Below are 24335 nucleotides of genomic sequence, written 5' to 3' on the forward strand. Positions count from 1 at the left end.
GGTCCTAGTTCCTAAACTGAGAACAGGTCATAGACATGCTTTTCCAACAAGGCAAGGCAGAGTCTATTTATATTGTCCATTCACCAACAGACTCATTTATATTGTAAAGCTCACTATGTGAAAGAAAGAACAACTTAGAGAATAATTGTATTTTGTCTTGTCTCGCCTTTTCATGTCATTCAACATTTCAGTTTAGAAAATGACAAACAGTATGACTTCAGTATTGGAGTAACATTGATTTCACCCAAGGAAAAGCACTGTCCCATTTAGCAGTTTCCACAAACCCAAAGTGAGTCCTTCCTGCATTTGTGACAGGTATACTTTGTGCAGTGCACACAACGCTCAGTGCTGTGGTTCCTGTTGCAGAGACTGCGTGCACCTGGCACTGTGTTGTTTTACCATGAGAACGTCTCTTCATCTCACGATGCTGTCTCATCTTTTCTTCTTGTATTGCTTTTTCCTGCATAAACCTCTAACAAAGTTCATTAAATTGTCCATAGTTACAGTCCTGTCCTGGCTCCATCAGTTTCACAACAACGTTCTCAGACAGCCTTTCTCCTGTGGAGCGGGAGGGATCTTTTCCCAAATAGGGGATAGCATTACACATGTATTTTGTTTCCAGATCCACTGCAATCCAAAACTTAATTCCAAATTTATCAGGCTTGGATGCAATGTATTGCAGAAAGGGACAACGAACCTTTGATGGAAATAACTGCTCATCAACAGTAATATGTTGCCCTGGACTGTGGGACACACAGTTCTGTACAAACTGTTGCCAGATGTTTGAAATAGCAGCAGATTTGTCCGTTTTCACACGTTCCAAATGAGTGTCTTTGTTGTTGAAGCGCAGATATTTCATTATCAGGGGCGGATTTACCATTAGGTGAAACAAGGCAGTTGCCTAGGGCCCCCAAGTTCCTGGGGGCCCCGATTATCCAGCCAGGCTTTGAGAATGATGTTTCACCAGACAGAGAGTCCAGCATCATCCACTCTGCTGGTAAGCAGTCAGCACAGTATACTTCCTGAAGATGACCCAGCTCTGGCCAATCAGCTGTCTGATTGAGCACGCTGCTCATTAGTACTGAGAGGACTGCTCCAGGTGAAGAACAGGATCTTGCCAAGAAATGGAGACGGGCGCAGATTTACTTCTAGCTATTATTTCATTCAAATGAAAAATGGAGAACAAATAAGCAGATCATGGCTTGTCTACTAGAAAAAAGGACAAAAGAAAACAGAGGAAAACAACAAGAAAAGGTATAAGAGGGAAAAAAGGAGAAAAAATAATGTATATCTATTCTAATAAAATATTTGTATCTGTATATAATGGGTGTGTTTTATGTGTAGTCTTCACAATTCAGAGGGCTCCATGCCTTTCTTTGCCTTGGGCCCCAAATTTCCTAAATCTGCCCCTGTTCATTATGTCTTAAACCTGGTTTCGAGGCATTGTGGCTTTGATGTGTGAATTCCCAAAGTCTTTGGACCACAAATCCCGCATGGCGTCAACAATCCCCTGTGCTGCCTTCATAAACAGAACAGCAATGAAAGCTACCAAATTTTAAGTCAACGTTTTCGCCAGGGCGGAGACCTTGGTGTTCCGATCCTCGGCTGCAGAAGCTGGCTCTTGGGACGTGGAATGTCACCTCTCTGGTGGGGAAGGAGCCTGAGCTTGTGCTCGAGGTTGAGAGGTTCCGACTAGAGATAGTCGGACTCACCTCGACGCACCGCTCTGGAACCGGTCTCCTTGAGAGGGGCTGGACATTCTTCCACTCTGGAGTTGCCCATGGTGAGAGGTGCCGAGCTGGGGTTGGCATACTTGTTGCCCCCCATCTCGGTGCCTGCACGTTGGGGTTTTCCCCGGTGAACGAGAGGGTGGCCTTCCTCCGCATTCTTGTGGGGGGACGGGTTCTGACTGTTGTTTGCGCTTATGCGCCAAACAGCAGTTCAGATTACCCACCCTTTTTGGAGTCCTTGGAAGGGGTACTGGAGAGTGCCCCTCCTGGGGACTCCCTCGTTTTGCTGGGGGACTTCAACGCTCACATGGGCAATGACAGTGGGACCTGGAGGGGCGTGGTTGGGAGGAATGGCCCACCTGATCTGAACTCGAGTGGTGTTTTGTTGTTGGACTTCTGTGCTCGTCATGGATTGTCCATCACAAACACCATGTTCAAGCATAAGGGTGTCCATATGTGCTCTTGGCACCAGGACACCCTAGGTCGCAGTTCAACGATCGACTTTGTTGTCGCTTCATCTGATCTGCGGCCGTATGTCTTGGACACTCGGGTGAAGAGAGGGCGGAGCTCTCCACCGACCACTACCTGGTGGTGAGTTGGCTCCGATGGCGGGGGAGGAACCCGGTCCGACCGGGCAGGCCCAAACGCACTGTGAGGGTTTGCTGGGAACGGCTGGCGGAGTCCCCTGTGAGGCGGAGCTTTAACTCCCACTTCCGGGAGAACTTTAAACACGTCCCGAGGGAGGCGGGGGACATTGAGTCTGAATGGACCATGTTCCACGCCTCTATTGTTGAGGCGGCTAGTCGGAGCTGTGGCCGCAAGGTTGTTGGTGCATGTCGCGGCGGCAACCCTCGAACCCGCTGGTGGACACCAGCGGTGAGGGAAGCCGTCAAGCTGAAGAAGGAGTCCTACCGGGCTTTTTTGGCCTGTGGGACTCCGGAAGCAGCTGATGTGTACCGGCAGTCGAAGCGGCGGGCGGCTCGGCTGGTCGCCGAGGCAAAAACTCGGGCGTGGGAAGAGTTCGGAGAGGCCATGGAGAAAGACTTCCGTACGGCTTCGAAGCGATTCTGGTCCACTATCCGGCGTCTCAGGAGGGGGAAGCAGTGCAGTACCAACACTGTTTACAGTGGGGGTGGTGTACTGCTTACCTCGACTCGGGACGTCGTGCGTCGGTGGGCGGAATACTTCGAAGACCTCCTTAATCCCACCAACACGTCTTCCATTGAGGAGGCAGAGCCTGAGGACTCTGGGTCGGGTTCTCCCATCTCTGGGGCTGAGGTTGCCGAGGTTGTTAAAAAGCTCCTTGGTGGCAAAGCCCCGGGGGTGGATGAGATTCGCCCTGAGTACCTTAAGGCTCTGGATGTTGTGGGGCTGTGTTGGTTAACGCGGCTCTGCGACATTGCGTGGACATCGGGGGCAGTTCCCCTGGATTGGCAGACTGGGGTGGTGGTCCCCCTATTTAAAAAGGGGGACCGGAGGGTGTGTTCCAACTACAGAGGAATCACACTCTTAAGCCTCCCTGGTAAGGTCTATTCAGGGGTTCTGGAAAGGAGGGTCCGTCGGATAGTCGAATCTTGGATTCAGGAAGAGCAGTGTGGTTTTCGTCCTGGCTGTGGAACACTGGACCAGCTCTATACCCTCAGCAGGATTCTTGATGGGGCATGGGAGTTTGCCCAACCAGTCAACATGTGCTTTGTGGATCTGGAGAAGGCATTCGACCGTGTCCCCCGGGGGATCCTGTGGGGGGGTACTCCGGGAGTATGGAGTACCGGACCCTTTAATAAGGGCTGTCAGGTCTCTGTACGACCGGTGTCAGAGTCTGGTCCGCATTGCCGGCAGTAAGTCGGACTCGTTTCCGGTGAGAGTTGGACTCCGCCAAGGTTGCCCTTTGTCACCGATTCTGTTCATAACTTTTATGGACAGAATTTCTAGGCGCAGCCAAGGTGTTGAGGGGATCCGTTTTGGTGGCCTTAGGATTGCGTCTCTGCTATTCGCGGATGACGTGGTCCTGTTGGCTTCATCAGGGCGTGATCTACAGCTCTCACTGGAGCGGTTCGCAGCCGAGTGCGAAGCGGCCGGGATGAAAATCAGTGCCTCCAAATCCGAGACCATGGTCTTGAACCGGAAAAGGGTAGAGTGCCTTCTCCGGGTTGGGGAGAATGTGCTGCCCCTAGTGTAAGGGAGTTCAAGTATCTTGGGGTCTTGTTCACGAATGAGGGGAAGATGGAGCGGGAGATCGACAGGCGGATTGGTGCAGCGTCTGCTGTGAAGCGGGCGCTGTACCGGTCCGTTGTGGTGAAGAGAGAGCTGAGCCAAAAGGCGAAGCTCTCGATTTACCGGTCGATCTACGTTCCTACCCTCATCTATGGTCACGAGCTTTGGGTCGTGACCGAAAGAACGAGATCCCGGATACAAGCGGCTGAAATGAGTTTTCTCCGTAGTGTGTCTGGGCTCTCCCTTAGAGATAGGGTGAGGAGCTCAGTCATCCGGGGAGGACTCAGAGTAGAGCCGCTGCTCCTCCACGTCGAGAGGAGCCAGTTGAGGTGGCTCGGGCATCTGGTCAGGATGCCTCCTGGACGCCTCCCTGGTGAGGTGTTCCGGGCACGTCCCACCGGGAGGAGGCCCAGGGAAAGACCCAGGACACGCTGGAGGGACTATGTCTCCCGGCTGGCCTGGGAACGCCTTGGGATTCCTCCTGAGGAGCCGGCCCAAGTGGCTGGGGAGAGGGACGTCTGGGCCTCCCTACTGAAGCTGCTACCCCCGCGACCCGACCCCGGATAAGCGGAAGAAGACGGACGGACGGACGTTTTCGCCATCAGAATCACAGTCTGGCATGTCTTGTAACATAGCCAAAGTTTCCAAAGTGCTCAGTCTCCGTTTGGTACCGTACAAGCACATCCTCCCCCCGCCAAACCGGCTTTGAGCTGGAAACCTATTTCCAGTGTGAACTCAGTCGGGTCCTCCAGTGTGTGTGTGTGTATATATATATATATATATATATATATATATATATACCAGTGTTGTAGTCAAGTCACTATGCCTCGAGTCCGAGTCCAGGTTCGAGTCACCAGTGTTCAAGTCCGAGTCAGGTCCAAGTCATTAAAAAAAAAATCCGAGTCGAGTCCACTACTCATCCGAGTCGAGTCCGAGTCGAGTCACTATTGACGTGTGATGTATGACATGAAGCAGTAACATTCCATTGCACTAATAACTCTTTCGCTGTAGTTACCCTTGGTTTTACTCGGTAAAACTACCGCTTTTTCCAAGTCTAAGACGTCTCCTAACCATGGTTTTTAAACATTGTTGTTATGGAACGCGCAACTCGAGGTACGCTGATAGGCCGCATATGAAGGATGTTAAAGCCGCAAGCGGCGTAGATCGGCCCTCGCAGCCAAGCGCACTCCGGCCTATTGGCCACCGCCGCGGTGCCGGCCGGCGGGCGGGGTTCGCACCCCGCCGCGGTGCTGGCCGGCGGGTGGGGTTCGCGCACCGCCGGCCGCCCGCCACCGCAGATGCTGTTACGCATTTTCCTCGCCCGTCCACCGGGCGATTCCCACAAACGTGTTCAGCAGCGTTCCCCCATGACTCACAACAAATCTGGTGCAGATCGGTCGATGTAGCGAGGAGATCCAGCCGTTGGATAATGATAATGCATTTCGCCACCGGACCGGACTAAATTGTTCGGCGGGCCGGAAAATGTATACCGATTCCTGGACGGTGACTACAAACAGAAAAAAAACTGCAAATGACGCCATGAACGCCGAGTAGGAGAAAAACAACGACTTACCTTTCTATCAACTCGGCCCGTTTCCAGTCTTTCTAAGCCCTCGACACTCAAGCCATTGTTTGAGCTGAACGTTGGTATGTTGTTCCACAGTTCTACCAGTAAAATGGGCGCCTGGACATCCTCTTGTGAAAGTTTAACAGCTGAAAAGTCGGTCCTATCGTTGTATCTGTTGCATGTGTAATGGCTGGTTGCTACGAGCGCTCTCACACTGTTTGCCCAACCTTAGCGGCAAGGGGCGTTGCTCATGAGATGGTGACGTCACGTGCGCGGTACGACATTTAGATATTAAAATCATACACCAAATAATATTCTAATGACATATTAAAATTATAGCCTAATGATATAAAAAAAAGTCGAGTCTTTTTCTCAATTTCCGAGTCAGAATGATCTGAACGTAGGAGTCCGAGTCCAAGTTCGAGTCATCAGTGCGCAAGTCCAAGTCAAGTCACGAGTCTCTAAATTTAGCTAATGACTCGGACTCGAGTTCGAGTCTCGGACTCGAGTACTACAACACTGATATATACACACATATACGCGAGCGTGTGTGTGTATGCGTCTCTGTGTGTGCGCGCGCACACACACACGTTACTTGAGTTATATTTGCCCCCTAGTAAATAGGGCAGGTGGTCATTATTGTATAAATACTAAAATATAAAAGCATTCCAGCACATGCAGCATTTTCATTGATCAGTTATCAGCTGATCGCTGCGCGGGTGGCTCCGCTCCGCTGTCTGAAATCATTCTGGTGTTGGCGACACTGATAACGTAGACCTAGTTATATTTGATTACAAATAGGATTTTTCCCCCTGCTCTCAGGTAAAACACTCGTCAACAGAGAGGCTTGAGCTGAAACCGAAACTGAAGGGGGTGGAATGGTTCTCCAACGACAGGGCTATTGGGGCATTTACATCTGAACAGGGATTCATGAGTTGTGAAGTACTGTCGGGGGGACTGGAGGCTGATGAAAATTCTCGTATCCCTGGGAATTCTAGTGTTAATGAATTTTGCATTAATAACAAATTGTCGTCTGGATCACTGTATATGGGGGCAGCCATTACTGCCCAAATATGGGCAGTAATGGCTGCCTGACATCACATGCTGTGACACAACATCGCCGAGAGGCGACGGCAGTTCGCCGCGCTTTACAAGCAAACTCAATAGGAGTTGTTGTACACAGCTGCGAACAGAAACAATTATTTCGGATTTCCAGAGGACTTCATTGAAATTCGCGAGAGCTATTGTTAAAGCAACAATGCTCACGTGCATGGCAGTTGGATGTAACAATACATTGGGTAAAAGTGGTAAAAACACATTTTTCACCTTTCTGATTCATCATCCACCATGGGCTTTTTCGCTGGATTACCAACGTGAAGACGGAGGAGTTGCCATCCAACTTCTGGCGAGAGAGAAAACACGTCGTCTGCAGCCAACATTTGGAAGAAGAATGTCTTCAAGATGACATTAGAGCGAGGATTTTTGGTATGTTTTCCTTTTTTATAATGCAGAATTTGCCGGAACATTTGTTTACCCGATCAGAGCGGCGGAGGGATACGACACACTTAGAAAGTATGCTCACTGTTGTGAAGCCCACTTATTTTATGCAACTTTGGTCTTATTTTTTCTAAAGTCACTTGTAACTTTCACGAGTTGCAAAATACAGTTTTTTTTTGGGCTTGTTTCTGAAAGTGAGGTCGATTGTTTTTGGGCTCTAATCTAAGTGACGCCGAAATATCCCTCCGCCTCATAACGCACTGCAGCCTTCCTGACAGCAGCAGAGAGAAAACTCAGAATGAGCCTATCTGGCCGTATTTTCTGCAGTTTACGGTTGCAATAACCAGTGTTGGGCACGTTACTTTGAAAAAGTAATTAGTTATAGTTACTAGTTACTTCTCCCAAAAAGTAACTGAGTTACTAACTAAGTTACTCCACTATAAAAGTAACTAGTTACCAGTAAAAGTAACTATTGCGTTACTTTTTCGTTTCTGGCTTTTTTTTTTACAATTCTTTTGCTGCCATGTCCTTTCAATGCACTCCCCCCCCCACGCACACACACTCCCCTTTTCTGGTGAACAGTGAAGTGTGGGGAAAACAGCTTTAATTCTCCATTACATAACTTTCATATCACGCATGCATTGTCTTTTTCAACAATTGCGGTTTTCAGCAGCAACGGCATTGTTTCTTATGGTTTAATATTGTCCATATTCCTTCTTTAAAGATTTCTAATTCTACTCGCAGGACATGGGCACTTCCAAGCTTATTTCCTGTCATTGCCATGGTGAATCACATTATTTGCGTTCCAGTGATCGGGCTTTTTTTCATGCTCGTGCTCACGTTCAATGGTTGATCGGGCGCTGTGTTTAGTTACCTGACTGGTATCAACTGTTCTGAAATCGGACATGCTGAGTATGACAAAGGGAGGAAGAACTACTCAGAGTAGCAGGTTTCTACTCGGTGTAGATCAGCCATTTTTTCGCCCGCAGTTTAGAGGGAACAGAAACAGTTTGGCGCGTCAGTCAGTAACGTGACTTTCCCATAGCGATACGCGCATCGACAGGTTTTGCTCTACGAGCTCGACGCATGCGCCGACGCATCGGTGTTGCCGGACCCATCACTACTGAGAAATTATCTCATCCTCCCTTCTCTCATGACAACATGCGCACAAGTCCTATCATGAAGTGAAAAACGGGGTGTCGGCAATGATAACGGCGTTATAGTGACAGTCAAAGTAATTAGATTACTCGTTACTGAAAAAAGTAACAGCGTTAGTAATAATCAGTTATTCCCATCACTGGCAATAACTGATAACTGCTGGAAGTAGATTAGGCTGTGCAGATCATCATTTTGAACACAGATTGGTTCTAAAGATGAGTTTTATACTCATAACATTGCAGAACCCAACCCATAAACCCTACTTTAATGCTTATTTGTTGTCTTTTTATGTCTCTAAAATGTAAAATTTTTATTAATTTGCATTCGTATGCAATTTGTATTAGTATGCAAACAAAATTTCGTTCTGTACGCACTCTGCATACAAAATGACAATAAAGTTTGTCTAAGTCTAATTTAAATTTAAATGCTTAACACCATGTCTATCTTTGTTTAAGAGGTTAAAAAAATATTTTGGCAAGAAAACAGATATTTATTTACAAGGGGACAGAAAGGGTATTGGGACTTGCTCTACAGTCGATCCCGCGAAAAAAAACCCTCAAATACTGGGAGGTGGCAGTACTGTTCTTCACCAAGATGACGGCCCCAATTAAAGGACCTTCAAATCAAAAATTACTCTTAATTAAAAAAAGCTTATCATTTATTGAACAGTATGTAATAATTTTATATTTCAAGTACTTTCAGCAGTTTGAATTCTGATTTTGACCGGACTTCTCCTTTAAACATTGTGTTTAAAAACTGTATTAAGATCTGTATTATTCACAACTAATATAATGCTTTTTTTGACCACATGACTTAGCGGAGAACGCCACAGACAAGGGGTGAAGGAGACAGACATGAGATCAGTGATAGAAGAGACAAGTGATGACATCAGGTAGGAATAATTACATTAGGGAGGAAACAAAAACTGTTGGAAAAATATGAATGTAATCATTTTATTTTTATCAAGTTACAGCATTTGGGTTGTTCTAAGAGTTTGCTTTCAGGAAGGTTCTGTTGTATTTAACCTTAGACAGGGAGAACAAATGGTTCTCCCAGATAAGGCCGCAACAAAGCTTGCTCCCTTGTTTCTTTTCAACCCCCATGTTTGTTTTCAACCCCCATATTGTAAATTCCTGAATCTTCCTGACCCTTCTTTGATGTGTGACAATAAAGGCAAAAGAACAGAGATGGCCCGGCACAGACGACCCCAGACTTTCAGGGAGTAGAAGTTCTCCGTTTGGGTTTATCCTCTGTCCTTTTCTATAGAACAGTCTAAACATGTGTTGTGTGGTTTTTGTTCTAGGATAAAAGGGGTTATCTTTAATAACCCTAACAGCCTGGTGCCGTGATGCGGATCCCAACATATCAGCTCGCTGACGAGAGGAGCAACGCGCTGAAACCCACCGGTGGTCTGAGTTAAGGACCTGTCTAAAGTCCCGGGAGGTAATTTCCTCGCTGGGCCAGCGTCATAGGTTAACTCCTTTCGCCAACGAGGGATTGACAGGATCCGACCGGGAGAAAAGCACACCACAGCACGTAAGTTTTAAAGCGATCGGTTAAAGTCTGTCGTTCAGGGTTTCGGGTGATTAAAAGTTCCCCAAACAGTTGTGCAAGCGGTTTAAGTCCCTTGTAACGGGTGATTAAAAAAAATCCCAGAAAAGTTAAATCGAGAGGTTTGAGTCCCTCGGAGCAATATGACCGGTTTTCAGTCCGTCGTATAATTCAAGGAAAAGCAGGTTAAAGTCCTGGAAGGTACATAAAAAAAGAGGAAACTCAGGTTAAAAGTCCTAAAAGGTAGCTAAAATAAACTCAGGTTAAAGTCCTGAACAGTTGCTTAAAAGAAAAGTAAAAAAAAAAAAAAAAAAAAAAAAAAAAGGATTAAGGGTCCCGGAAGGTAGATAAACACAACGCAAAAGTAATTAGGATGGGTTCAGCACAAACTAGGAAGGGAATCCCAGAGAGGTTAAAAAGTTTATGTATCAGATTGATCCAAGTAATTTAAAATGTTATTATAATAAATATAAATATAGAAATATATATTTCTTAATATTAAAAAATACTTGGAGGGCTGGAAGACAAAGTATAAAATAGATGGTGTGTTGAAGGTGAATCAATGGAAAAATGTTGTGTGCCGGCTAAAAATAATGTAAATGTAATTTATTTCAAGCAGAAAATAGGCAGGATGAGAGACAGCCCCGTGCAGCAGGAGGGGTTGGGTTGGCTGATGGAAGGGCGGCGACTGCAGCGCCGCCACGTCCGGCTGACAACCCTCCCAACACCTGTTGATCTCCCACAAAATTAAGCTCTAAATAAAAAGAACTCACCAGAACAATACTTCAGTAACGCAAACTATGATAGCAACTGAAGAAGGCAGACCGCCACCGTATAATCTCTTAAACCCCCCTAGTGATATTTCAGATCTGTATGCAGACCTGGATGGACTGAGTAAATCAGATTACTCGTTATCTACAGACCGTCCAAAGGATTGTATCCTATGGTGCAGGTCGCAAATGCTAATGTAGGAACACAGCAGCCTCAAACAATCCCAGTTTTCCGTCCGAGGGCGTTAGAAGAAGCCAGAAAGGCTGTAGAAGGTGTCATTGCTCCGCAGGAAGATCCAGAATTATGGATCCAAGACATGGAGGGAATTTATAACTCATATGGTTTAAATGGACATGAGTTCGGACAAGCCTTACAGTCATCAGTGGGAAAAAAACATTCGGGGAAAAATAAGGGCGAATTATCCAGGCAGAACCCCACAAGGCGGAATATTTGAACATCAAGCGTAAATGGTGAACAGCAGTAGACGCCGCGGAAGCAGTTTTCCGCAGAAGGGCGGATAATTGGAAATTTGGGATCCATAAAACAATTAAAATACATATATTTGTTAATGGGAGGTTTCCAGCCGCATCTGCGTGGGTTAAACCAATAATCTATCTGTAGGAAACAAAAATCCACCTTCCTGAGTCCATCCCTGAAAACGGATGGCTGCGTTATACTTGGAAAATAAATTTTTGTTGCTGGATAGACCCCATGAATGTAATAAATTACTTAATAAAGTTACTCAAAAATATTATAAACTCTAGCAGATCTAGACTTTAAAGACATTTTCATTCAATCATTCAAATTTTTTTTTTCAAGATGGCGCTGCGCAGACAGCAGCCAGTCACCTCGGCTCTGTCTTCTATTTTCCTACTTTCTCTTCTTTATAGTGTTTTTCGAAGTTTTTTTATGCTTGTGACTGCCGGCTCCCCGGGATTATGTGCACTGAGGAGACGTACTTTTGGGACATTTATGCTGTGCTTTTTGCTACTTTTGTCACTCTTCGATGCGGCGAGGGGAGATCCCATTGTCCGCGACTCGGGGAACTCCATTGTTTACACTCGATCTGAGCTCCTGGGAATACGTGACTCTACGCGCTGCGGCTCTGCTCATCAACAAGCGGATAAACCGGAGATACCCGCAGAACTACGGAGGAGGCGGAGGGGAAGCAGAGGCAGCCGGACAAAGCGTGATCTCAGGGAACGTTAGATCGATCGCCAACAAGTCTGACGAGCTGGCAGCGCTAACCCGCTTACAAGGAAGGTACAGAGACGCTAGCATTATGTGCTTCACTGAGACTTGGTTGAGTGAAAATGTCCGAGATTCTGAGATCAACCAAACTGGCTTCAAGCTCATCCGCGCAGACATAAACTTGGCGGAGAGCGGAAAAAAGAGAGGAGGAGGGCTGGCGATATTTGTTAATGAACGCTGGTGCAATCCAGCGCACGCACATAAGAAGCAACAGATATGCTGCCCGGATGTGGAGATATTAGTGACGAGCCTAAGACCCTTTTATTTGCCGCATGAGTTCAGCCACGTTATTGCGCTCGCCGTCTACATCCCACCCTCTGCTGACGCAGCTGTTGCGTGTGAAAAGATCCACGGAGTCGTCAACAAGCTGCAGATCATTCACGCTGACAGATCATTCACGCTGCCTCCTGCTGATAACGGGGGATTTCAACCACGCGCCCCTCCGCTCCACCCTCCCCACGCTCACGCAGTACGTCACGTGCTCCACAAGAGGAACCAAGACGCTGGACCTCTTCTATGCTAATGTTAATGACGCATACACCTCCGCCCCCCTCCCCCCACTCGGTCGCTCGGATTACAATCTTATCTCCCTGCTCCCCCATTACACTCCACTGGTGAGAAGGATAATAGCACAGAAGAAGTCGGTGGAAATCTGGTCAGATGACGCCACTGAGAGACTTAAGCCGGGCGTACACTGTACGAGTTTTTCAGTCGTGGTACTTATATACATCTCAAACTGTGCGACGGAACCGCGGGGTTTAAAAAGTTCACCGCTCACGATCTGTGCGGCGCGACGCTCGGACGAGACCGGACTGCTCACACTGTACGTCGTGTCCCCTCTGGGACCGCTCGCTGTGGTGGCAGAGGCAGGCGAGCGACGGTAGGTGACAGGGACCCAGAGCAGGGGTTCGAGCCCAGCTCTGGCGAGGCCCGCAGGAGGCACCGGGCGTCGGGGGAACGGAGGGGAGAGAGGAGGGACGAGACGCATCGGCGGCCGCGCAGCTCGCCCTCCCCAACACCGGCCGGAGGTTGCTTCAGGGACGCCCGCTTCCCTCCCTCCGCTGGCGGGGACGGAGAGGAGGGGAGGGCGCCCCCTCGTAGCTCTGCTTGAACAGCAGGATGCGCTCACGAAAACCTCACGACAGCCGACTGAATTTCAAACATTTTGATTTTCACCGATCGTCCGATTCCTGATCGGGAGGTAGTCGTGAGAAGCCAGTCCCCCCTCCTCCCCCCCCTCTACGATCAAGCTGAAATTCGGCCGATTCAATAAATGCTCGCACGACTGAAGAATCGGCCCGAAAAGGGGAAAAACTCGTACAGTGTACGCCCGGCTTTAGAGATTGTTTCAGAACCACAGACTGGAGCATGTTCCAAAGCTCTCATGGTGATGACATCAACAGCCTGACCGAATGTATCATCGACTACATGAACTTCTGTGTGGAGAGCATTGTGCCTACACGACGGCTACGGTGCTTTGACAACAACCACCCCTGGGTGACCCCTGAGCTGAAAGTCCTCCTGAACCAGAAGAAGAGGGCTTTCTACTCAGGGGACAGAGAGGAGCAGCGTAGAGTCCAGCGGGAGCTCCAGTGGAGGATCAGGGCAGCAAATAAGGATTATGGGAAGAACATGGAGGAACAGCTGGCACAGAACAACGGGATGTGTGGAGAGGTCTGAAGAACATGTCTGGCTTTGGGCAGAAGACCAGCAGGGCTGCAGACGGTGACAACAAGTCTGCAGATGAACTTAACAGGTTCTTCACCCGTTTTGAGTCCCCTAAAACCGGACCCCTCCCTGCCCTAAACTCTCCACACGACTCCAACGACCAGCCATCCAGAGACCTACCATCCCCCCTGCTGTCACCATCACCAACATCAGAGGCATCCACACCTTCGGCCCTGCCTCCCTCCCCCCTCACAGTCTCACCATTGCAGGTGAGAGATCAGCTGAAGAGGATGAAACAAAGGAAAGCCCCTGGTCCGGACGGCATCCCCCCCAGGCTGCTGAAGAGCTGTGCAGATGAGCTCTGTGAGGTCCTCAGCTACATTTACAACCTGAGCCTCAGCCTGGGGGTGGTGCCCACCCTGTGGAAGACCTCCTGTGTGGTACCGGTTCCCAAAACGCCGCACGCCAGGGAACCGGCCCACTTCAGACCAGTTACTCTGACCTCCCACCTGATGAAGACCATGGAGCGCCTCATCCTAGCTCACCTGCGCACCGTGGTCAGCCCCACTCTGGACCCGCTGCAGTTTGCCTACCAGCCCAACATCGGAGTAGAGGACGCCATCATCTACCTGCTGCAGCGGGCGCTCGCCCACCTGGAGACCACTGGGAGCGCTGTGAGAGTCATGTTCTTTGACTTCTCCAGCGCTTTCAACACCATCAGATCAGTGCTACTGAGGGGGAAGCTGGAGGACGCTGGGGTGGACAAACATCTAGCTGACTGGACCATCGACTACCTCACTGACCGCCCTCAGTACGTGCGGCTGCACGGCTGTCAGTCAGAGGTGGCACTCTGCAGCACCGGGGCCCCCCAGGGCACCGTTCTGTCTCCGTTTCTTTTCACCCTCTACACCTCGGACTTCACCTACAACACGGACAGCTGCCACCTTCAGAAGTTCTCTGATGACTCGGCCATCGTGGGCTGTGTGTCTGAAGGGAACGAGCTGGAGTACCGGTCGTTCATCATGGACTTTGTGGACTGGTGTGAGAAAAACCATCTTTGTTTAAACACCAGCAAGACCAAGGAGATGGTGATTGACTTCAGGAGAAGACCCCCACCTCACTCACCTACATCCAGGGGCAGGACATAGAAACTGTGGAGAGTTTCAAATACCTGGGTGTTCACGTCAACAATAAACTGGACTGGACTCACAACACAGATGCCCTGTATAAGAAGGGCCAGAGCCGCCTCCACCTCCTGAGGAGGCTGAGGTCCTTTGGAGTGAGCAGGCCTCTGCTAAAAACTTTTTATGACTCTATGGTGGCCTCAGCCCTTCTCTACGCTGTCGTCTGCTGGGCTCCTGGCAGCGCAGAGCGGGACAGAAAGAGGCTGAATAAGCTGGTGAGGAAGGCCACTTCTGTCCTGGGCTGCACTCTGGACTCTGTGGAGGAAGTGGCTGAGAGGAGGGTGTTGTCCAAGCTCACATCCATCATGGACAACACCTTCCACCCCCTGCACCAGACTGTAGAGGAGCTGAGCAGCTCCTTTAGTGCCAGACTAAAACATCCTGTCTGTAAGAAGGAGCGCTACCGCAGGTCATTCATTCCTGCTGCTATCAGACTATACAATGCTGCACTGTAACTGTAACCATAACCGTTATAAGTAGCATGCAATAACTAACGTACAATAATATGCAACTCATGTGAATTTAATCTCTGGACTATACATATAACTGTATAACTGTGTTAAAAGTGTTTTGCAGTAACTACGTGCAATAATGTGCTGTGTTTATTATTATTATTATTATTATGTTATATTATTATGTTATAAAGGTCACTCATTCCTGCTGCTACCTGATCATACTCGCTGCTTTATAATTGTAACTATTAGAGCAGGGGTTCCCAAACCTTTTTCAGCCACGCACCCCCTTCAGTGTCCCAACCGGCTTGGCGCCCCCCCCCCCCCCCCCCCAGCCTCGTGAGACCATCCTGATCTCGCGAGCTTTCAAGGTTTCACTCGCAGATCAGTCTGGCTACCCTCCGTTGAAGAAAATTTGGAGCCGTTCACCAAACGAACGTCCAATCAGCGTTGGCTTTGAGGCGGGTTGAGGTGTGACGCAACGAGAAGCGTGACAGTTCAGTCTAAAGAACATGGCGGCTTCAGCCGATGAAACTAGCGTTAGCGTGGCTATCGAGCAAGTTTTATCGGAATTACAGAGTATTTCTTTGCTGAGCTAACGAGCCTTTACCTGCAGCAGCAAGAGTAGCTTGGCTTGTGGTTGTGTTTTCGTCGTCGCTCGTAACAGAGCGACGAGGAATCTGATTGGTTCATTTGGCCCGTCTATCACCAACATAGACCAATCAGCTAACCAGTATTTTCGCCCCTTCCCAAAATTACTTCAACGGAAGGTTTCCAGATGGATATGCGGAGCAAATCTATCTGGCGGAGTCAGGTAACCCCCCCCCCCCCCCAATAAAAAGTTGCATCAATTCAACCTTCTTAAAAAAAGTTGTGGGAATAAAATTAGAACATAATTTGAATTAAACTGCAATAAAGTTGCAACATCCACAACAGAATCCTGAGGCTTTTGCAGGTGCATCAGTGGCTCAGCATGGAGCGAGAGAAAGAAAGAGACGCTCAGATCGGCCACACCTCCACAACCTGAAACGTCTCTGAAGCAAAGGATTAAACTGATGATCTACCTGTGTGTGTTCTCACTTTTTTTGTGTGCACCAGCTTCTTAATCTGAGTCACAATTTACAAACACGAAGAACTTTGATTTGTGTCCGATGACGCGAGAGAGAGAGAGAGAGAGAGAGAGAGAGAGAGAGAGAGAGAGACAGAGAGAGAGAGAGAGAGAGAGAGATAACTGCAGTCCAGAGTAACAATAACAGAGCGCTCCGTAAATATGTTATTAATCAGAGAAAAAAACTTTTACAGCGGCTACATTTAGCAGGTAAACACGCCCAGGGCAACACACCTCAGCTCCCCTCAGCCCCACCGTTGGTTTGTCCCTGTCTGAATATGCGCTAAAACCGCATCTGTAAAATTAACTGCGCCTGTCTGACTCTCAATGAAACGTATTGCAGCTCTGTGCGTGAAGAGTCAATAAATCGCGGAGGCTGCAGCGGGGGTGGGAGAGTCATGCGCGTCAGTGCTGGTAGAGGTTCAGAGTCACCCCAACAGGAGCAGCGGTGGTTGGAGGCGCTGGGTGATCGAAAGAAAGACTGGTCGCTCAATTTAAGCTTGTAAAAACTTTTGGCCCGAATTCAATTGTCCCTCTACTGACGTACACGACGTGAAGCGAGGGAAGAGTTGGAGAGACATTTGTAAATGGTTTGCAATTCACTCATCTCTTGCCTCCGATTCCCTGGTTTCAGCCAACTGAGCATATTTGCGAGAATGAATGAAGTAGAGGGCACAAGCTGCTTCTTCTACGCATTGAAGCACAATGCGTAGAAGAAGATAAATTCATATTACAATGAAGTGTAGAACAACACTTTTTAAAATAAACAGATTTTCATGTCAATACATTTTATTTATTTATTAAATTTGCTGTTTTGATTTTTGTTTCGAGGAAATGATTATTTACACGTCTTTATGGTGTGGGGGAAAAAAAACACTGTCAAACCGCCATTACAGATTTCAGCTCGCGCACCACACTTTGGGAATCCCTGTATTAGAGTAACGACTGCAACCATGCACCATAGCCGCAACAATAACTAAGATCTTATGTGCAATAAGCTACTTAAACAAGGTGCTATAACCCATGCAATAAGCCTGTATAAACTGTATAATAACATATGTGCAATAACCTATTTATACATAGGAGTGTACAGAATTGTATATTGTATATAGCTGTATAACTGTATCTAACTGATTCTACTTACCTACTTTGACACCTTCTTCTGACTTTTGACTATTGAGCCGATGGGACAAGTGAATTTCTCCACTGTGAGATCAATAAAGCTTTTCTTATCTTATCTTAAGAAGTAGAAATTAAGAATGGCAGGTAGCCTTTCTTAATTTTTCTTTACACATATAGCCATGTATAAAGATATATGATAGAGACAGAAAGATGAATAAGAGGTTAAGAGAGAAGATGACTGCTCGTATAAAGCTGTATTCTGTGATTTAAATGTGCAGCTAAGTGAATGTTGCTGCATGCTAAGCTAACTTTAGCACCTCATGTGCCACATGCTAAACTAGCATGCTAAGATAACTAGCTTAGCATGAGCTACAGGCAGACAGTTTTCTTGGGAAAACCGAGAAAACTGATGAAGAGGAGGAATCCATCAGCTGCTGAAAACGGCTCCTAAACTTTAGCTCCATCCACACAGTTAGCATGAAGAAGGAAATCTCCAAACCTGATGGGTGCAGCAGAACTCTGGGCTGGAAAACATCCCCCATCATTGGTGTCTCCTCTGCTGCGTCCTGCCCTCACAGCAACAAAAGGACAAAGAACCCGGAGGATCAACGTGGCTCTAGTTATGGAAAAGAAAAAGGACCAACGGAACGGGAAATTCTTCTTCTTCTTCTTCTTTTTGAATTCTTCTTCTTCTTCTTTTCCTTTTACTGGCGGATTGCAAACAACTTATAGGTGCATACCGCCACCTACTGTACATGAGTGTGTAGCTCTATGGTTCCACCTACTATATTCTATTTTTTAATTTTGTGTTATGTAAAAATAAAAACAATGCTTTATTAATTTCCATATTTTCTTCCCTATCACCATCTGTCCCTAAAATTCCTTTAATACTCCAATCTCTCCCTGTTTCCATAATTACTTTCCTCATCCTCTCTCTTTCCATTGCATATTTAATACAATTCATCAAAACATGATCCACATTTTCTTTTTCTGCACAACCCTCACATATATCATTATTTCTCTTCCCTATTATATACAAAAACTCATTCAAGTATGTGTGTCCAGTTCTTAGTCTAGTAAAAATTATCTCTTCCCTTCTGCTTCTTTTTCCATAATTTTTACATATTACAGATTTTTGAACCCTATATAATCTTCTTCCTTTCTCATCTTCATCCCATATTTTTTGCCATATTTCTGTTTCTTTCTTTTTAATTATTGATTTACCTTCCCCTTTCCCAAATGAAATCTGATCTTTATTCTGCTTTCCTAAAGCCTTTTTTGCTATCTTATCTGCTGTTTCATTTCCTTTCACCCCTTCATGTGCTGGTACCCAACAGAACTGAACCTCTATTCCATACCTATATAACCTATATAAACTCTGATAAATTTCTATTACCAGGTCTTTCCTACTATTTCCTCCTGAATGAATGCTTTCTATTGCAGCTTTTGAATCTGTACAAATTACCACCCTATCCGGTCTAACCTCCTCCACCCACTGTAAACTAAAAATAATTGCAACCATTTCTGCTGTGTATATAGATAAAAAGTCTGTTAATCTTTCACATATACATATATTAAACTCTGGGATAAATATCCCTATACCCACATTTCCCTTTGAATTTTTTGACCCGTCTGTGTATATTTTTAAAAAACTATAAAATGATTGTCTAATATATATGCTAGATTTAACCCCGACTTCATTATGTTTCCATTCTCTTTTCATTTCATGTATTTTTAAGTCAACTTTTGTTTCTGGAAACAACCATGGTGGCACAGCACTAATTGGATTATTTTGTGAGAATGTCTTATCCTCCAGCTCATACATTTTTGCCCATTCATTCACATTCCATCCAAATCCCTTTCTTGTGAATTTAGAATATTCCCAACAATTCTTTATTATGCTTTTTGCTGGATTTCCTTCACTACTGCTTTTAACTCTGATCCAATATGACAGTGATATTCTGACCCGTCTTATTTCTAACGGAGTTTCTCCAGCCTCTACTAAAAGAGCGTTAATAGGGGTAGTCTTAGTTGCTCCAGTAGCTATTCTTAATGCCCTATATTGTAATTTATCTGTAATTTGTAATGATGTTTTTGCTGCTGCTTCATATACTATACAACCATAATCTATAGCTGATCTCATAAGAGCTCTATATATATTCAATAATGACTGCTTATCAGCCCCCCAATCATTCCCAGCCACTGCTTTCATTAGATTTATTACTTTCTTACATTTTGTTTCTAGCTGCTTAATATGCGTTTTCCATGTATATGAACTATCTAGCCATAATCCTAAATATTTGAATTCATCTACTCTTTTTATAGGTTGATCATATAACTTTATCTCTCCTATATCAATATTCCTTTTATTAGTAAAAATCATATAACAGGATTTACTTACCGACAATTTAAATCCCCATTCATATGACCATTTTTCTATTTTATTAACAGCTCTTTTAATATTTTTTGCTAAATGTGTGACATTCCTTCCCCTCATCCATATAGCTCCATCATCTGCATAAAGTGCTGATTTAATGCATTCATCTAGATTTAAAAATATATCATTAATCATAATGTTAAAAAGTAAAGGACTAATTACACTTCCTTGAGGAGTGCCGTTTTCTACTTTAAAATCTCTTGAGTATTCATCCCCAACTTTAACTCTAATTTTCCTTTCTGTAAAGAAACTTGCTATCCAGTTATACATTCTTCCCCCTATTCCCATATTTTCCAACTTTATCAATAAACCTTCCCTCCACATTGAGTCATACGCTTTTTCAATGTCAAAGAATACTGCTACTATCAATTCTTTCATTTTTAATCCTTTTTCTATATCATTACTAATTCTCACTAATGCATCCATAGTAGACTTTCCTGTTCTGAATCCACATTGATAACTACTTATTATCTGCCTCTGCTCTAACATATACCCCAATCTTTTTACTAATATTTTCTCCATCCATTTACATAAGTGAGATGTCAATGCTATTGGTCTGTAATTATTTGGATCTGAAGAATCTTTTCCTGGTTTATTAAATGGGAGGATTATTGCAGTTTTCCATTTCTTTGGAACTTCACCTTCTCTCCAAATTTTATTAAAAAATTGTAATATTAAATTTAATGTTGCTTCCGGTAACCTTCTAAACATTACATAGCATAAATTATCCTCCCCTGGAGCTGAATATCCAGTATCTTTAATAACTGTTTTTATTTCATTCATACTTATTTCTTCATCTAATGCTGAAACTGATCTATCTTTCTTTTTATAAATATCATTATATTCTTTTAATTTTTGTTCTTTTTGATTTCTATGTATATTTCCTAAATGCTCCCCACTATGCACTGCTGCAAAAGCCTCACCCAAAACATCTGCCTTATCTTTATTTAATACCACAATTTCTTGACCTCTAACCAATGCTGGAATTTTAACTTGACTTCTATTCCCACCCATTTTCTTAAACATTTTCCAAACATTTTGTAGTTTTACTTCTGCTCCTATGGAAGAACAATAATTTCTCCAAGTTTCCTTCTTAGCCTCTTTGATTATTTTACGAGCCTCTGCCCTTTTCTTCTTATATTTAATAAGATTTTCTCCTGTTAAATTTTTCTGTAGATTTTTAAAAGCTTTATTTCGTTCTTTAATCACTCTGCTACAATCCTCATTCCACCATGGCACAATTTTTTTCTTCCCTTTAATAATTGTTTTTGGAATACTTATTTCTGCAGCATTAAGTATATGTTCCGTTACCTGTTTAGTACACTCATCTATATTTCCTTTTAATGTTACTAAATGACTTGTTTGCTCACATATTGTGTTAAAAATTTGCCACTTAGCTTTATTAAAACACCATCTTGTTATTTTTAATTCATCTTGTTTAAATAAATTATCTTTAATGATTGTACTAACAGGATAGTGATCACTTCCTATTGTGGATTCTTCCCTCACACCCCAATTACAAGAACTAACTATCGAATTGGATACTAATGTTAAGTCAAGACATGATAAAGTACCTTTATATATGTCAATTCTTGTTCCTTGTCCATTATTAAGACACACCAGTGACCTTTCATCCATTATTTCTTCCACTATTTTACCATTATTATCCGTCTGTCTGCTTCCCCATAGGCTATTATGTGCATTAAAATCCCCACACCAAACTTCTCTTCTCGTTATTGATCCTGAAATTTTATTAAATACCTCACTTTCCAACTTTTTACATGGATTATAGTAGTTGAAAATCCTAATATTACCAATTTTTTCCAAATTAAATATTTCTACACTTACACATTCATACTGCCCAGGAACTTGATGTTCTCTATATGCCAATCCATCTTTAATGAAAGTTGCACAACCTCCTCCATTACTGTTGTTTCTCCTATCTCTTCTTACAGAACTGTAACCGGGAATTTTAAAATCCAAAGATGGTTTTAACCAAGTTTCCTGAACACAAATAACATCTGGAACTATTTCTAATTTATGTATATATTTTTTTAATTCTTGACCATTTACTATAAGACTCCTAGCATTCCATTGAAGAATATGTATGACCATTTTTTTTTTTTTTTTTTTTTTTTTTATTCCTTTTCTTGATCATTTCCAACTGTACTCAGAAGTTTGTGTATTTGGTCTGCTTGGACCTCTTTCATGTCTAGAAACCTTCCTGCTGCTTCTACAACCGTTTTGATTTTATCACTTTTCTTCTTCATTTGCACTGTAACATTTATAATGTGACAGATAAATGCCACAAAATTATCTTTTTTCACCACCATTGTATTTTTATCCACATTACATTTGTGTTTACATACATTACTTTCATCTGTTGAACTGACAATGGTTTGCTTTTCCTTTCTTTGTGATTTATTTTCCTGATTTAAAACTTCTTGAATTGTTTCTTTATTTCCCAAGTTATTTATACTTTCTTTTCTAACTTTCCTTAATGCCTCAGCATATGACACCTTCTCTGTTATTTTTATTCTTTGTGCTTGCCTTGCTTCCCTCTGTACTATGCACCCACCATATGCTGCACTGTGTTCTCCTCCACAATTACAGCATTTAACTTTGGCGTCTTTCTCACATTTTCCATACTCATGCGAACCTCCACATCTTGCACACCTTATTTTCCCTTTGCATTCCTTAGCTACATGACCCATTCTCTGACAAATAAAACATCTTATTGGATTGGGAATGTATTCTCTGACCCTGAAGTTTATGTATCCGATCTGCACAGATTCTGGTACAACATTCTCAAACTGCAATATTACTGCCATGGTGTCTTTAACAACTCCATCCCTTTTATGTTTTATCCTTGTAGCTTCAACAACTTTGCCTCCTTTAATCTCTTGTTTGATTTCATCAACTGTCATGTCAATTGGAACACCTGTAATCACTCCTCTTAATCTTGCAGCTGCGCCAGGGATGAATGTTTTGACTCTCTCACCTACCAAATTTGTCATTTTGAGAATCTGTTCTTGTTGTTTTTTACTAACAGCATAAATTAATATCTTTCTATTATTCATAATCCTGGCTGACTTGATTTGTCCAATTTCTTTCTCTATTGCTTTAGTTAGTTTAACCGGATGTAAATGTCCTCCCTCTTCTTTGAACTCGACTGTAACTTTCCACTCCTCCTCCCCATTTGCTCTCTCTCCCTGCACTTGCTTTCCCGAGCTTGTATTTGTTTTTGTCTTTTTACTTCTTTCCTCTCTAATCTCACTCCCATCTGACCAACTTCTATCTCTTTCCTGTCTTTGCCTCATTTCTCGCTTTCTCCTTGCAGACCTAGACATCATCCACTCCATTTCTTCTCCACTATTTCCACCTGATGTGGAAGCCATAAAGCTACATTCAATGTACAGTTTATGCAATCCGCCAAACAATTCTCAGCTCCTACCAACTTCTCACTCCGCTCGTAATCCTCCTCTCCAACCCAGTCTGTTTTCACCGGAGCAGCCAACCAACTCCCCTCTCCGAAATATCTCCGAATACAGCCAGCTCCTCGGTGTCTTCTTTTTGAATTTTATTGGCGGTTGGCAAATAACGTTAGGATAGCATTACCGCCACCAACTGGTATGGAGTGTGGACCACATGACGAGAAAAAAACAACTATATCCTATTATACAACCTAATCTGTTTCAAAAAACTCAAATATAACCTGGTATCCTCTGCTTCCTGATTCCTTTTGCAATAAATCAACAATATCAAGTTTCATTTTCATGTTACTAAGTTTCCTTATTAACTCGTTTCCCTGAATCCAATATTTATTATAATTCAAAATGACATGTTCCACAGTCTCATCTTCCCCACAGTCACATTTCCCTGTCTGATGTTTACTTATCAAAAATAATGATCTATTTAATCCAGTGTGTCCCATTCTAAGCCGTGAAATAATTATTTCTTCTCTCCTGTTCCTTTCTGTTATTCTCATTGGTCCAATTCTCTTTTGAATTTTATAAAGCCACCTTCCTTTCTTTTCTTCATCCCATAACTTTTGCCACCTCTCTTTTGCTTTTTGTTTAATTATACCCTTTATTTCTGTTATACCAAAACTAACATTAATATCTACCCTTACCTTATTTGTACTCTCCTTAGACATTCTGTCTGCCATTTCATTTCCTTTAATCTCGTTATGTGCCGGAACCCAAACAAAATGTACTACTAACCCCATCATATTTATTCTGTAAAGCTTTTGTTGTATTTCAATTAATATATCAGGTCTACTGTCTGACTGATTATTTTGCAAACTGACTAATGATGAACTAGAATCTGAGCACATGATAGATTTTAATGGTCTTATCTCTTCTACCCATTGAACTGCTAAAAGCAAAGCTAGCATTTATCCTGTATATACTGAAACGCCATCACTAATCCTTTTTCCTACCTTAATATGAAACTGTGGTATTATAAATGCTATCTGCTAAATGCTCCGTTTGGCTGACATCACTTCCTGTTTGCGGTAAGGCGTATTGTATCAGTTCCTGTTTTCACTGCGTGAGCAACGGTTTGTTGCTCCAGATTCTCTCATTTTTATCTTTAATCTCTTTGCTGTAACATCTGTTTCTAAC

The 24335-nt window shown here is 44.1% G+C and overlaps 2 protein-coding genes across 4 annotated transcripts in view; one reads left to right on the forward strand and one right to left on the reverse strand.

Annotated features, from left to right (window-relative positions):
• LOC118562406 (NACHT, LRR and PYD domains-containing protein 12-like) overlaps window positions 1–24335 on the reverse strand; it is a 629435-nt gene that overhangs the window by 444776 nt on the left and 160324 nt on the right. The window lies entirely within an intron of this gene.
• Window positions 9276–12459, forward strand: LOC118562411. Its single transcript, XM_036134793.1, has 2 exons — window positions 9276–9702; window positions 11379–12459. Exon 2 carries the CDS (start codon window positions 11495–11497, stop codon window positions 12260–12262), a length of 768 nt encoding a protein of 255 aa, XP_035990686.1. The 5' UTR covers window positions 9276–9702; window positions 11379–11494; the 3' UTR covers window positions 12263–12459.

The sequence above is a fragment of the Fundulus heteroclitus genome, unplaced genomic scaffold, assembly GCF_011125445.2.
Source record: "Fundulus heteroclitus isolate FHET01 unplaced genomic scaffold, MU-UCD_Fhet_4.1 scaffold_91, whole genome shotgun sequence".
Classification (NCBI taxonomy): domain Eukaryota; kingdom Metazoa; phylum Chordata; class Actinopteri; order Cyprinodontiformes; family Fundulidae; genus Fundulus; species Fundulus heteroclitus.

What these genes read in the sequence shown, in the direction of transcription:
- LOC118562411 (XM_036134793.1), top strand. Translation starts at nt 11,495, where the DNA reads ATGCGGCGAGGGGAGATCCCATTGTCCGCGACTCGGGGAACTCCATTG.